This window comes from Nanorana parkeri, unplaced genomic scaffold, assembly GCF_000935625.1.
Source record: "Nanorana parkeri isolate BGI_ZX_2015 unplaced genomic scaffold, ASM93562v1 scaffold1206, whole genome shotgun sequence".
NCBI lineage: Eukaryota > Metazoa > Chordata > Amphibia > Anura > Dicroglossidae > Nanorana > Nanorana parkeri.
Genome location: NW_017307474.1, coordinates 385809 through 399001, shown reverse-complemented (window position 1 = coordinate 399001; position 13193 = coordinate 385809). Strand labels below are relative to the sequence as shown.

The following is a 13193-nucleotide window of genomic DNA, read 5'->3' as shown; positions in this document are numbered from 1 at the left end:
GGGGGCAAAGGACAACTGGGGGCAGGTCTAGCACAGCTTGGAGCACAAAACTGCTGTATATTGTCAGCCACAACAGGACTTAGGACAGGGGTAGGCAACTCCGGCCCTCTAGTCTTTGTGGACCTACAAGTTCCAATGAGGCATTGCAAGATTGACAGTTACAGGCATGGCTCCCATAGGCATGTTGGACTTTCTAGTTAAAGTACAGCTGGAGGGCTGAGTTGCCCATTCCTGACTTAGGAGCTGGATGTATTCATGGTAGATCAACACCTATTGTTCTGTATTTGCAGAGTATTTAAAGAAATAAAACACAACAAATGTGTATCTACTCCAGAGATGACTGCATATGGGCTTTTTTTTGGTTTTCTTTAACAGTATCTTACAATGAATTTTACAGAGCTTCCCTGGAGTTAAGTTATGCTAAAGGACTTGAAAAGGTTTCCGGCAAACTCACAAAAGCATTGGATGGCATGAACAAAAAGTAAGTGAGCACTTTAATGGTATCCGTGTTAAGGTTTTCACATTCATAGAAAAACACCAGATTCACAGAAACTGCAAAATACACATGTATGACCATGCTGTAATAAACATCTTTGTACCCACTGAGATCGATAAGCTCATGAAACAGGATAATATGTTTTGGCATTTGACTCATTATGGCTTTGTGGGTAGGAGTTGTGTAAATTCTGACAGCCCAGCATGTTCCGTATGTGGTACTTTCTAATTGATGCTGCGCTGCACATCATATACTTTCTAAATTCAAAGCACCATGTAGTGGCTAAAGGATATATTCACACCTCGGGGGGAAATCCGGGAATGCATGGTTTCATATATTTTTGTATGACTAAGATCTGCATACAGTCATACAGAGGAGGAAGGTGAATTAAAAAATGGTGCAGTATACAGTAGTTGCATTTTCTTGCATCCCAGTCACTGTTAAAGCCATTTGTACCCCTGAGAGATGTTACTGTTTCTCTGTTTCTTTAATACATTATTGATAAAGAGAGACAGACACAACTGATCCTATGCAAGAATCTGAATACTCAGGCTTAAATTATAATGAATGTGCAGGAGTACCTGTGAAAGATTTTTTTTTCTCTTATTTTTAGCTTTTTCAAACTTTACAGCCAGCAGAACAGTGAATCTTTTCATGATCATAGCTATACAGGTAAATGACAGGGGAAGGGAAGCGTTCCCCTTAATGCATTTAAGCACCCATTCACAAAGCTGACTAAATATAAAGTCGCAGCATGGGCACCAAGCTTTTCACACAGAAGTTTTTACAGAGGAGAAATAGAGGTCAGAATCAGTGTCCAGGAAATGGATGGCTGCATTTGAAGAAGTTTATTCTGGGACAGGGGATGTGGTGAGAAATGTGTCAATAGTTGTGCAGTCTACATAACATGGAGGTCGTGGGGAGGACCCATAATGCGGAGGAGTGTGTCAGTGGAATTAAGGACAAAAAAGGTTGAAAAGGAGACACTCACATTTAGAAAGTTATTAGCAGGGACTGTGTTATGTCCAGGAACAGTGGAGGTGTTGCTGGGGATGCAGAAGGTGAGGCAAGGACTTTGTTTTCAGGGAATTTGATTTAAATGGGAAGCTCATTTGGGCTTTAAAGTAAATCTTTGCTTTCTTCACTTGATGATAGCTGCACCCGCTGCTTATACTTACCAACACCTCACTGCTACCTTGTTAGGCCAACGGGAACCAAAGAAATGTACCAGGCATGTCATAATATAAGGACCATGTGACAGTGCTGGTAGTTGGTGAATGGCTGCCAAGGCAACTAGTATACTCATACTGTTATGGCAGAGAGTCTTCAGTCCCACTCTTGCTCCCAACATTAGTCAATACATGTAAATAAGTTGTTGGGGGACTTACTAGGGCTAAACATAGATTTGCGTTAAGATGAATGATAGCCATACTAACCATAATCCTGGGATGAGTAAAATGGAAAATCCCTATAGGCGGAAACGCGCAAAACACAAAATTCAATGCATTCCAATGTGGAACATTCAAACCTGCGCGTTCGTATGTGCGGACAAAAATGTGCAACAGTTACTACGCATTCTAATTGTGGCTGTGAATAGAGCCTTAAAGAGTCACAGGTTACCTGTGCCAGTTTCATTGCCTGTATATTACTATGGGGACAGACACAAGATGCTGCACTTTGATACCATTACATCAACAGATGAAGGTGGAGCATTTACTTAGTAGGACAGTACAATGTGATTCAGAGCTGAAGAACTCTGTGTCATACCTAGACTTTGATATGTCCGTCTTAAGTGTTAATAGCCTATAAATAGCAATGCCTCTACCTATAATACTTATCACATAACAGACTGTACTTTGACCCTGCAATTTGGTTTACTCTAATGATGTGTGCTTCCATATTCTTTGCCTATTAAAGTGTATTCATAGACAAATCTTTTTTTATATAGTTTTGGATAAAGTAGGGAAAGAAAAACCCTATTAGGTTATTTATTGCTGTCTGAATCATGCTGGTTAAATTTCCCTTTACATCCTATCCTCATAATGCAGGAATTGAGAAAAAAGCTCCCCTCAGTGAGGCGAATTCCATTCTTAGACAGTACACTTCAGTATTAAAATCTACTAAATTGTACTGTCTAGCATCATTCTTGCAAGATACTCTAAGAACTTCATAACTTTGAAAAATAAGGTGTTTATTTTCCATCCTTCCTTTTTGCAGCAAATTGTTTGCTTCAGAATGACAGGTGCACTTTATTTATTTCACCTTTACTTAACTTCATTGCTATAAGCTAGGATATAAATTCCTGTCACATAATCCGTGTTGATTGTTTAACTCCTCGTTCGGCAGGACAAGCATACAGTTATGTCATTGATTAGCCACAGATAAGATTAGTGATAAGATTAGAGGTGGATCAGTTTAGAGTGCACTTTGATTCCTCTATGGGAGTTCTTAATACTGACAAAGGTGCCATTCTGCCTATCTAGAGGCAGAGTCAGCTGTACCCGCCCCCTCCCCCGCCCGTTCCGCCAGTCAGCGCTGGCGGATCGGAGCGTGGAGGGGGGAATCCAGCCCCTCCCCTGTCACGGCAGAGAGCCGTGACAGGATCGAGAGGTGAGCGAACGCCGGTATGTGTTCGCTCACCCCCCGATCTACTGAGCCGACCTGTGACAGTCTCATTGTCACAGGTCGGCTAGAACTATGAGGTGAGTGAAAAGCACTCACCTCATAGTTCTCCTTTAATACCTTTGGAATCTAAGAACATTTGCTTGGCACACCTTTTGGCTCAAATACGCATAATATTGTGTTCAGGTCAGAGAAAGATTGGTGTGTATCAGCAACATGCACTAATGGGATTCAATAAAGTCATTCAAAGCAATAATGCAGTCCCATATTTCCGCAAGGCTCTGCAAGAATCTATAAATATGCCATGTTTTACAATTGTTTGCATCTATCACAGCAAGTGTTTTTCTCTTCGCTGTAGCAAAATTCCACGTAACTATTAGAAAATCTCACAGTCTGTAGGCAGAATACTGTACTGGTCAAATGTATCTAATTCTCTGATCCTGATTTACTAAAGCAAAGGAACAAGAACAAGGATCAGCTGCTTCCATACAGGCACACCACAGCCTCGTGAGCATGCAGATGAATGAGCACACAGCAAACACAGTCCTTAAGCAAACACAGTCCTTGAACCTATCCATCTGATAGCACAGTGATGTTCAATGTGTACAGTATGGTCCTAGTTTGCTGTGTGCTATGAACATCCAAATAATACTGTTTTTGTGCATTCTGCTTTAACAAAGTGTGCTCACCATCCTGTACCTGCCAATATTTTACCTGAAAATGATAAAAAAGGATAATGTGATAATTAGTCTTTATTACTAGAACCAATGTATGGAATCTTGTACTCTCACTAGTGTATGAACCTCTGCACATGTGCACAAAGATGCACACATGTGTACAAAAGAATTAACTACTATTCTGACTCCGATCGTTGTGATAGCGAAATATATCCCTTGCTGAGACCTCTATGCCTGGCCTGTATAAGCAGATATACTCACTGCGGACAATCCTCGTCAGATAGCTGAACTCGTCAATACCGATTCATTCAAAAGAGGTGTTTATTCTTTACAGCAGATGATAGGAACAGCAGTTGAACGGTTATAGTATTGTGCGGTCAGAAAATGATGCCTTTCCTACGTACTGTGCAGATTACATGTGTGTCCTTGTTACATGTGGCTTTCCACTGTGCCCATGACACAGGAAGTACTGCACACAGGAAGCAGGAAGGGGCTACACTAGGGGGAAATACATCGTCACATGAGGAATAATTACAGAAAGCATGTTTGTTACAACAAAAGGCCACTAGATGGCAGCATAGGATAACACATGAATTTAGCTATGAGAAAATAGTTAGGCAAATCACACTATATAAATTCTAACCTATATAACAATGCTAATATTAACTGAGGCTATGCATCTCATATTCTATGCCCCTGTTGGGGCGGCACAACTACAGCAAGTGACAATGTACCTGAGCATATATAAGCGTGCAAAATATCACACATTACCGCATGTCCGGTAACATATTACAACTAGATCCGAAAAGCATGAACGGGCCCCAATTGTTAACAGTGCACACATAATGCCCTTTGTTACTACACGGTGCACACATTTAAGAATGTTAACAGCATTTAGACAGACCCAAAACATTTATATTTAAGACATGTCACAGCTTAGCCAGAGACATTTGGATGCCACAGTGTGAACTCCATAGCAAACCACATTTGTTAGTAAATTAGTGTATATATGCTATACCCAATCTGTGTGCATCGAGGACTGATTTGTAATTCTTGTGACCAGAAGATAGCTAGGTGAATGCCATTCACACAGCATTACTACCACTAGATGGAGCCAAGGAGCATAAGAATACTGTACACCAGTGACAATCGGTACCTCTGGTTCCGGGTGAGGCATTCCCTAGCCTTGCCCCCAGTAAGTCCCGCCCCCCGTCCGCCAAAGCCACGCCCCCAACCCGGTCCCCAAGCTAGTGTGAAGGAGGAAGAGAGGAGACAGGGAGGAGCCTCCCTGTCCCTCAATTGCTCGTCACTGCTGAGGCATCGGTATCGATGGCCTCAGTGGCTTTTTTTGTTCTTTTTTTGATTGGATGGCTTGGACCAATGGAACTTTGCCATTGGTCCAAACCATCCACAGAGCTCACACCTCTAACAAAGAGTAGAGGCTGTGACAGCTTTTGCCTCACTAGTTAGGTTACACAAGCAGTGGGGAAACCCGCTGCTGTGTAACCTAACAACCTGTCAAAAGCTGGATGCAGCGCTGCTTGAAATTAACAGGCAGCGCTCCGTCCATGACAGGTTACACAGCGGGAAGGATTTCCCTGCTGTGTAACCTGTAACAAGCTGATCGGAATGGAGAAAAAGCTGTCAGCTTCAGACTTGAAGCTGACAGCTTTTTGCTCCATAATACTAGGTGAGGCTCTGCCTCACCTGCCTCCCCTGACCTGCTGTACACTGGGTATAAGACTTATAAATCAGTCCCATAGTAAATATTGTGAGGGTACCATTTGGTGCTAAAGTCTAAACAGTCTAAAGAGCAACACCCTGCCAAAATTCACCTTCTGCTTCTTTTCTTCTACGTCACCATCCTGAAATATCCCATATGTGTGCAGATGTGCCACAGGATTCTCCCAGGTATTTGGGAACTGACAGAGACTTGTGGCATTGCAACTTACGTACAGGAAATTCCCACACATGCGCACACATGCCACTGGTTTTGGGCATATGAGACCTTGTAGAGACCACCATCATGTGTGTGCATGTGTGGGAATCCGCCGTGTCTGCACAGACATGCTACCTGTCCCTCCCAGTTACCAAATAGCTGGGACAGACAAGCATTATGTCTGTGCATGTGCAGATCTCGCAGCGTGCATGCATTCATTAGTAAAACATTGGCTCCCGGGATGTGTGACGTGGACATCCCAGGAGGCAGCAGAGGCACGTGTTCAGCACCACAAAACGAGATACTTAAAGTTTCTAAAAATGGTGAAGTGTTCTGCTATTGTGTAAGAGGGAAGGGGAGGAAACAGGAAAGAAAACGTTTGTTGATAGGTAAAGGTCCACGAGCATTATTCATAATCCAGTAATGTAATTACAGACCCTCAGACAGATCCTGCTGCTGAACTTCTCTCCTTTCTAATTATAAATCACCTGAATCTAGAAAACTTTACAGTTAGAGCAAAAAGGATACTTTTAGAAGCTCAGTTGTGCTACTAATATCACCTGCCCAGGTGACAGCGATTATTTGTGGCTGATCGCACAACGCTGCCGTGTTATGTGATTTATTGCTGTTACACGCAACAGTGTAGACTACACCATAGGGAGTCCATTGTTCTGTCAGTTAGCAATCAATCACTGGCCTTCTGCGATTAATCACAGGTGATTTTATTAGGACAATAGTGATACTAAAAATCTTCTGTATGGTATAACTGTTAATCAGAGAGGCAGAGATTAATTCAATGTGGGGGTGAGTATTATGTACATTATGGAGAAGGTCATGTTTAGTCAATCTGTTATACTGTGGGCTGGATCAAAGTTGTTCTGCATTGTTTCTTTATGCTGACAGTTTTGAGATCCTATATTTTCACAGTTGCAGGCTCCATAAATAAAAGTCAGTCATTTTTTTATTTACCACCAAAGTTTTTTGCAGAAAGGTTTTGTTTGCCAATTCAACATACAAAGAGGTGCTGAGAAGTTCTAGGCCCAACCAAGAAGGGAATGACCTAGAGCTATGCAACTTACATGTTATTCCACAAATTCACCCTGAAGATCAACACACATTGTTTCTCACATTTCTTTAACCAAATGCATTTTAAATCATTCAAAAATGTTAAGGTTTGGAAACAGGAAATAGTCAGAGCAAGATCTGGTCAGTAGGGTAGGGATGGTCTATGGCACTGAAGCTCCAATTTCTTCAAAACATTCCTTGCATTACCAGCCTTGTGAGGGAGCTCATTGTCCTACAAACCACCCAAAAAAAAACACCTTTCTGCAGCTCCACTCGCTATGTTTCTAACATAAACCAATACTGTAATGTGTGCCTTACTGTAATCCATGGTAGTTTCCCTTCTCTTTGCTGCTCTTCCTTTTAAATCCATATCTCTTCTCATGCTTCCTTTGCAGCAAAGGAAGAGCAGCAAAGAGAAGGGAAACAACCATGGATTACAATAAGGCACACATTACAGTATTGTTTTATGTTAAAAATTCTGAGGGTTTAATGTCACTTTAAGCCACAGAGAACCTGAGTGCTGCTATTCCAAACACAATGGTTTGGTCTCTGGGTCATAGTGGTAACCATGTTTTATCAACAATAATAAGCCGTTCCAAAAGATTTACCACTGAAAACGCTGCAAAATCGATTTGAGGGTGTCTACTCGGTTTTGACGGGTTTCAAACATTTCGGCACCCATTTGGCTTACAGCCTCTACATACCCAACTGTAATAAAAAATCCCAATGCATTTTAGCACCTCTTAAACACATAGGTATATTCAGCAAAAAGCAATGGAAAGAGCAATGGTTAGGTGAAAAGTGCAGTTACCCATTTATAGTTTTTATAGGTAATTTATTTAAAGAAACTCATAATAAGAGGACTGCATCATAGCGGAGAAACCTATGCTTTAAAGCTGAACTTCAGGGAACATCCAAAATTACCCTTGCAGTGGGGGACCCCTTCACTTTTTTGTTGCTTACCTTATCCCTGGTCCACTCTTCCATTCTGTGCAACCATTTTACCTAAATGACTTTGGTTCAGTGTTCCATTGCTTGCAGGCATTTTGACATCATCATGTACAATACAGGACCAGTTGTCCTGCATTGTAAGTGAAGACGCCAAGGGCCCAGTAGGCGGCCGGGCAACGATGGACAAAGTAAGTAAAGCTGGTTTGAAATGGACAGAAATTAGTATCTAACCCTTTTAGCTTAGGAAGAGCTCCACTGAGGCCACTGAGATTTGATGGTCATGATGACATTGCTCCAATCACAAATCTCCTAAACCAGCATACTTTTGGGTCTTAGTCTTAAAGTGTTGAAAGCAACGCCTTAGCAGTGCAAAGTGACTTCCAGATTTGGATCTCCAGCAACAGCTCCACTCCAGAGGTTAAATGTGACACTGAGCTACTTGGTCAGCTATTGCTATTTTCTTTTTTGTTTGACAGTTCCTCTGTGAATTCTATTCCTGGCTTTAAGTGCAATCCAAGCTAATGACTTGATATAAAGATTAGATATTAATGTAGTATTACAGTGTCTGCACCCTAGCCTCCATTTAATAGACCCTCAAGCATCAGTGGGATACTGGCAGTCAATTTGTGCAGTGCTTTACAAACTGCACATTCACATCAGTCCCTGCCCTCAGAGCTTACAATCTAAGGTCCCTGTCTCACATGCATACATACACGCACTAGGGCAAATTTAGACAGGAGTCAATTAACTTATCAGCATGTCTTTGGAGTGTGGGAGGAAACCGGAGTACTCAGAGAAAACCCACACAAGCACAGGAAGAACATGCAAACTCCTTGCAGATTGTGATCTGGCCAGGATTCAAACTGGGGACCCCAAATTTAGAAGTCAGCACACTTTCTTAATTTGAAATGTGCTTTTTTTTCTATGTCTCTATTGTAGTGTTTTCTCTTTACTTCCTGTCCTAGCAAGAAGCTAATTTTTATTGCTCTCTGTGTACGTGCTGGGGAAATTGCACCTCTTTTCCTGCCCCAGTGACTATACAGGTAGCGAGGAAAATCTGTCCAACTGTCTAAAAAATTGACCTGACACAAATTGTCAGGTTCTGACTCCTTAAGGCCCCATTCACACCAGACCCGTTCTGTTTTTTAATGGATGGTCCATAATAGAAGTCACCAGCACTCGATGATGTGTGCAAGAAATAAAGCACTTTTTATTAGATCGTCACATGCATCAAACACCCAACGCTTCGGGGGCAAGGCAGGGTGCCTTCTTCTGGGCGACATAGTGGCACTAGGTAGGTTTCATCTAAGATCTGTACTCTGTATGAAGTGCAGGGGATTTTGTATTATCGTTTTAATGGATGGTAATGCAAGGGCACGAAAAATTAATGGGTGTGAATGAGGACATCCACACCGCAGCACTGCGTTGCTGTACGTTGCACTGAAAATAAGTAGAGCATGCTACACGTAGAGCAATGCAACGTAGAGCAATGCAACACGTCAAAAACACACGCCAACGCAATGCATCAAAACGCATCAAAACACATTGCAGGCCATTACAGTGAAGTATATCAACTCAGGACATGTTACTTCACATAAAGCTTGCCAAAAAAGAAAAAAAATGTGAGGAACTCAATGGATCAGAGGTCATAATTTCAGAAATAATCAAAGCTAATTCTAAGATTTTTATTGCATGATAGTGTGATCACCTATCGCCCATGGAGGTGCAGCGTGAGTTTTATGAATTCTTTTTCTGTACATTGCTGCCTTGTATATTGCAGGTGAATAATCTGAGATGTTTTGACAGTTTATCAGAGAGATGAATAGTTTTCTGCATGATTATGTGTCACCTACGTATACCGGGATACTGAACCATGAACTGTACTCGAGCAACGTCTCTGTGTAGTCATTGTCACATGATATCATCTTGACATTATGAAAGAGCCATTAAGCATTTTATAGTGTCAGATTACTTCTCTCTATTAGATCCTTGAAATACCAAGATGTAAAAAACAAGTAAATCAAATTTGTATTAGAAATGTACATACTGGTAAATGGAGCTATTGATAATACTTAAAGCTGAGACTCCAGGAAAAGCAAACATTGTCAAAATACAAGAGTTATATGTATTACTCCTTGAATTCAGGAGTGGTTTGTGTATTTCTTCCAGATCTGTGCAGTAATCCAGTGTGTTTACCTCTGTGTAGGAGCTTCCTGTAATAAAGACCAGCCACTGCTGCTCTCTTTCCTTGTACAGGGTGACAGGTCTTGTATCCGCCCCCTCCTGTAGCCTGTAATGGGTGGGGCCTGCTGGGTTCCTCCCACAGCTCTGATCTCTGCAAGGATATCTGTAGCACAGTCATGATGTTGCTGCTCTTTTTACAAAGCAATATGTAGGTTTGCAAAGGAAATTGGTGTACACAATATGGATTTCATAGGCATGCGCACAGGGTGTGCCCCCCAAGTACAACACTGAAGCATCAACAGCGGGCACCATGTTTTTAATCATTGAGTGCACAATATAATTAAAAGATTCAGAGAATCTGAGAAATCCCTGTGCACAAGGGACAAGGCTGAAACACAATATTGGATGCTCGTGATCTTCAGGCCCTCACATGATGGACATCACTGCATGGGCTCAGGAATACCTCCAAAAATTACTGTCTGTGAACACAGTTCACTGTGCCATCCAAGAACACTAGGTAAAGCTCTATCAAGCAAAGAAGAAGCCATATCTTAACTTGATCCAAAAAGGCCACCATCTTCTCTGGGCCAAAGCTCTTTTAAAATAGTCTGTTGCAAAGTGAAAAATTGTTCTGTGGTCAGACGAATCGAAATTTGACATTCTTTTTGGCAACCATGGGTGCCACGTCCTTCAGACTAAAGACGAGAGGGAACTTCCGGCTTGTTATCAGCGCTCACTTCAAAAGTGCATCTCTGATGGTATAGGGGTGCATTACTGAGTATGGAATGGGCAGCTTGCACATCTGGAAAGGCACCATCAAGAGCAGCATATGCTCCCATCCAGACGATGTCTTTTTCAGGGAAGGCCTTGCAGGACAATGCTAAACCACATACTGCATCAATGACAACAGTATGGCTTCGTAGTAGAAGAGTACGGGTGCTTAACTGGCATGTCTGCAGTCCAGACCTTTCACCAATTGAAAATATTTGGCACATCTTGAAATGAAAAATACAACAAAGCAGACCCAGGACTGTTGAGCAGTTGGAATCCTATATCAGGCAAGAATGGGACAACATTCCTCTCCCAAAACTCCAGCAAATGGTCTCCTCAGTTCCCCGACATTTACAGAGTGTTGTAAAAAGAAGAGGGGATTCTACACCCGGGCAAACATGGCCCTGTCCCAACATTTTTGAGACGTGTTGCTCCCATCAATTTCAAAAGTACCTTATTTGTTTCTTAAAATGGTAAAGTTATCTAATTTTAAACATTTGGCATGTTTTCTATTGTGGATAAAATTTGGGTTTATGAGATGTGCAAATCATTGCATTCTGTTTTTATGCAGATTTTACACAGCGTCCCAACTTTTTTAGAATTGGGGTTGTAGAAATGCATATTTAATTTTAGTTTATGACTATAGATACCCTTAAAGTACCTGCATTTGACCTGGTATCACCCTCTTGGTCAGTAGCTTATACCCTCTTATAGAAGTAAATGTCAAATGATAGAACTATCTTCGGGCAATTTATGTTAAGTTCATCACCGCATCTTTCATGCATTCATTTTTGAGGATTTTGGGCTATGAGGTTGATAGTAAGATCAGCGTAGTCAAGGCTTCCTTCTACCCAGCCTTCAACTGATGGCCTTTCTAGCTGAGTCCATTGTGTTCCTGGGCCAAATAAGACCTACAAAGCTGATAACAATAATTACTGTGCAAATAATTCCATTTAATTATGTTTATCTCATATAGTTGCATTAACAGTGCCTGGACCTGCGCAGCTGAAGAAATGAAGGCAACCTCTGAAACACATAAGTAAGTACTATCAGAGATGGGTAATAACACACATATTAGCACACCTACACACAATGGTGTATGCAAGCTTTACAGATAATGCAATAATTATTAACTAATTATATCGCTTTCTGTTCTGTATCATTTTGGGGCCCAAATTTGCTGGGAATTTCCTAATCATTTAATCAAATTGGATGGAGAATAATCAGCCCACAGGAAAAAAAAAATGCCCAAAAAGTATTAAACAAATAATCCCTTCTGATAATAATCAGAACTGCTACGAGTTCAGTCTGGACCTAATACTGACTATTCATGGAGGATCAAATAAAAACTCAGAAGATTGCTTGTTTATGCAACACCACACTAAGGGGTCTGTTTATAAACATATTACAGAGCCAGTGTCCCTGCAAATCCCTGTGAATGTTGGTTCTCTGCAAATAGATGCACAAAACGAGCATCCTTGTTATATTCTCTCTATAAGTCAAATGCATTTTCAAATGTCATCTTGTAATACCACATTTTGGCCACTAGATGGAGCTAAGGAGCATAGGAAATAAATAGTAAAACAAATATAAAACAGTAATAAAACACCTACTTATCCAGCATCAGTAGGTGCCAAATAACTGAAGTTTCTGGTTGCTTAAGACTTACTATTAACTCTCAAGCAACTACCGCCCACTCTCAACCCCTCTCTCCCCGGCAGCCCCATTCATCTAGATTCCGCAGCTGGCAGTTGAATGTAAACAGCTGGAAGTGGGCGGGACCAATCGCCAGTCTGCTATTGGCTATTTTAAAATTAAATAGCCAATAGCAGGCTGGTTGTTGCACCCACCCACTGCCTTCTGCCAATGAGCAGAGGGGCAGACCTGAACGAGAAAGTTCTCTCTCAGGTCCGCTTCTCTGCTCAGTGGGTGGGTGCAATAGCCAGCCTGCTATTGACTATTGCAATTTGAAATAGCCAATAGCAGGCTAACAATTGCTCCCGCCCACTGCAAGTTGTTTACATTCACCGGCAGGCTGAGGAATCTAGCTACCGGCCAGCAGGAAGATGTAAACAGAGAATTTTGAAATGTTGTAGTTTCCCCATGTCTATCAAGCAAATGGCAAAAAAAAAACGAGGACATATCATGTCGCTTGAGAGTGCCGTTTGCTTTAATGCCGGATAATGGGGAACTCCCATTACTGTATAAATCTGTTTACCTGGAATCCCCCTTTAAATTCTCAGTACACCGGCATATGCAGCAGAATCTGTATTCTTTTCTTTCCAGAAAACTTGGCACGGCAATACAACAAGATGCCATAAAGCCAACAAATCAAATCTTAGAAGAACACGACAAGAGAAGAAAAAAGGTAAACAATTGTGCTATATTTATGGCCTTGAATTGTGGATTTGTTTAGACTAGCGCTAAAGACATCATTTTTCATTCCGGGCTCTCCGCCTTCATCCCCGCGCTCTATCGTGAATGTGCC

The 13193-nt window shown here is 41.5% G+C and overlaps 1 protein-coding gene across 1 annotated transcript in view; it reads left to right on the top strand.

The window, feature by feature from the left end:
- The window catches only part of NOSTRIN (nitric oxide synthase trafficking), a 39498-nt gene that overhangs the window by 5080 nt on the left and 21225 nt on the right, over nt 1–13193 (top strand). Inside the window, exons 3-5 of the mRNA XM_018568551.1 lie at nt 398–481; nt 11682–11744; nt 12992–13073. Of these exons, the coding sequence (XP_018424053.1) occupies nt 398–481; nt 11682–11744; nt 12992–13073 (229 nt within the window). The remainder of the gene's footprint in view (nt 1–397; nt 482–11681; nt 11745–12991; nt 13074–13193) is intronic.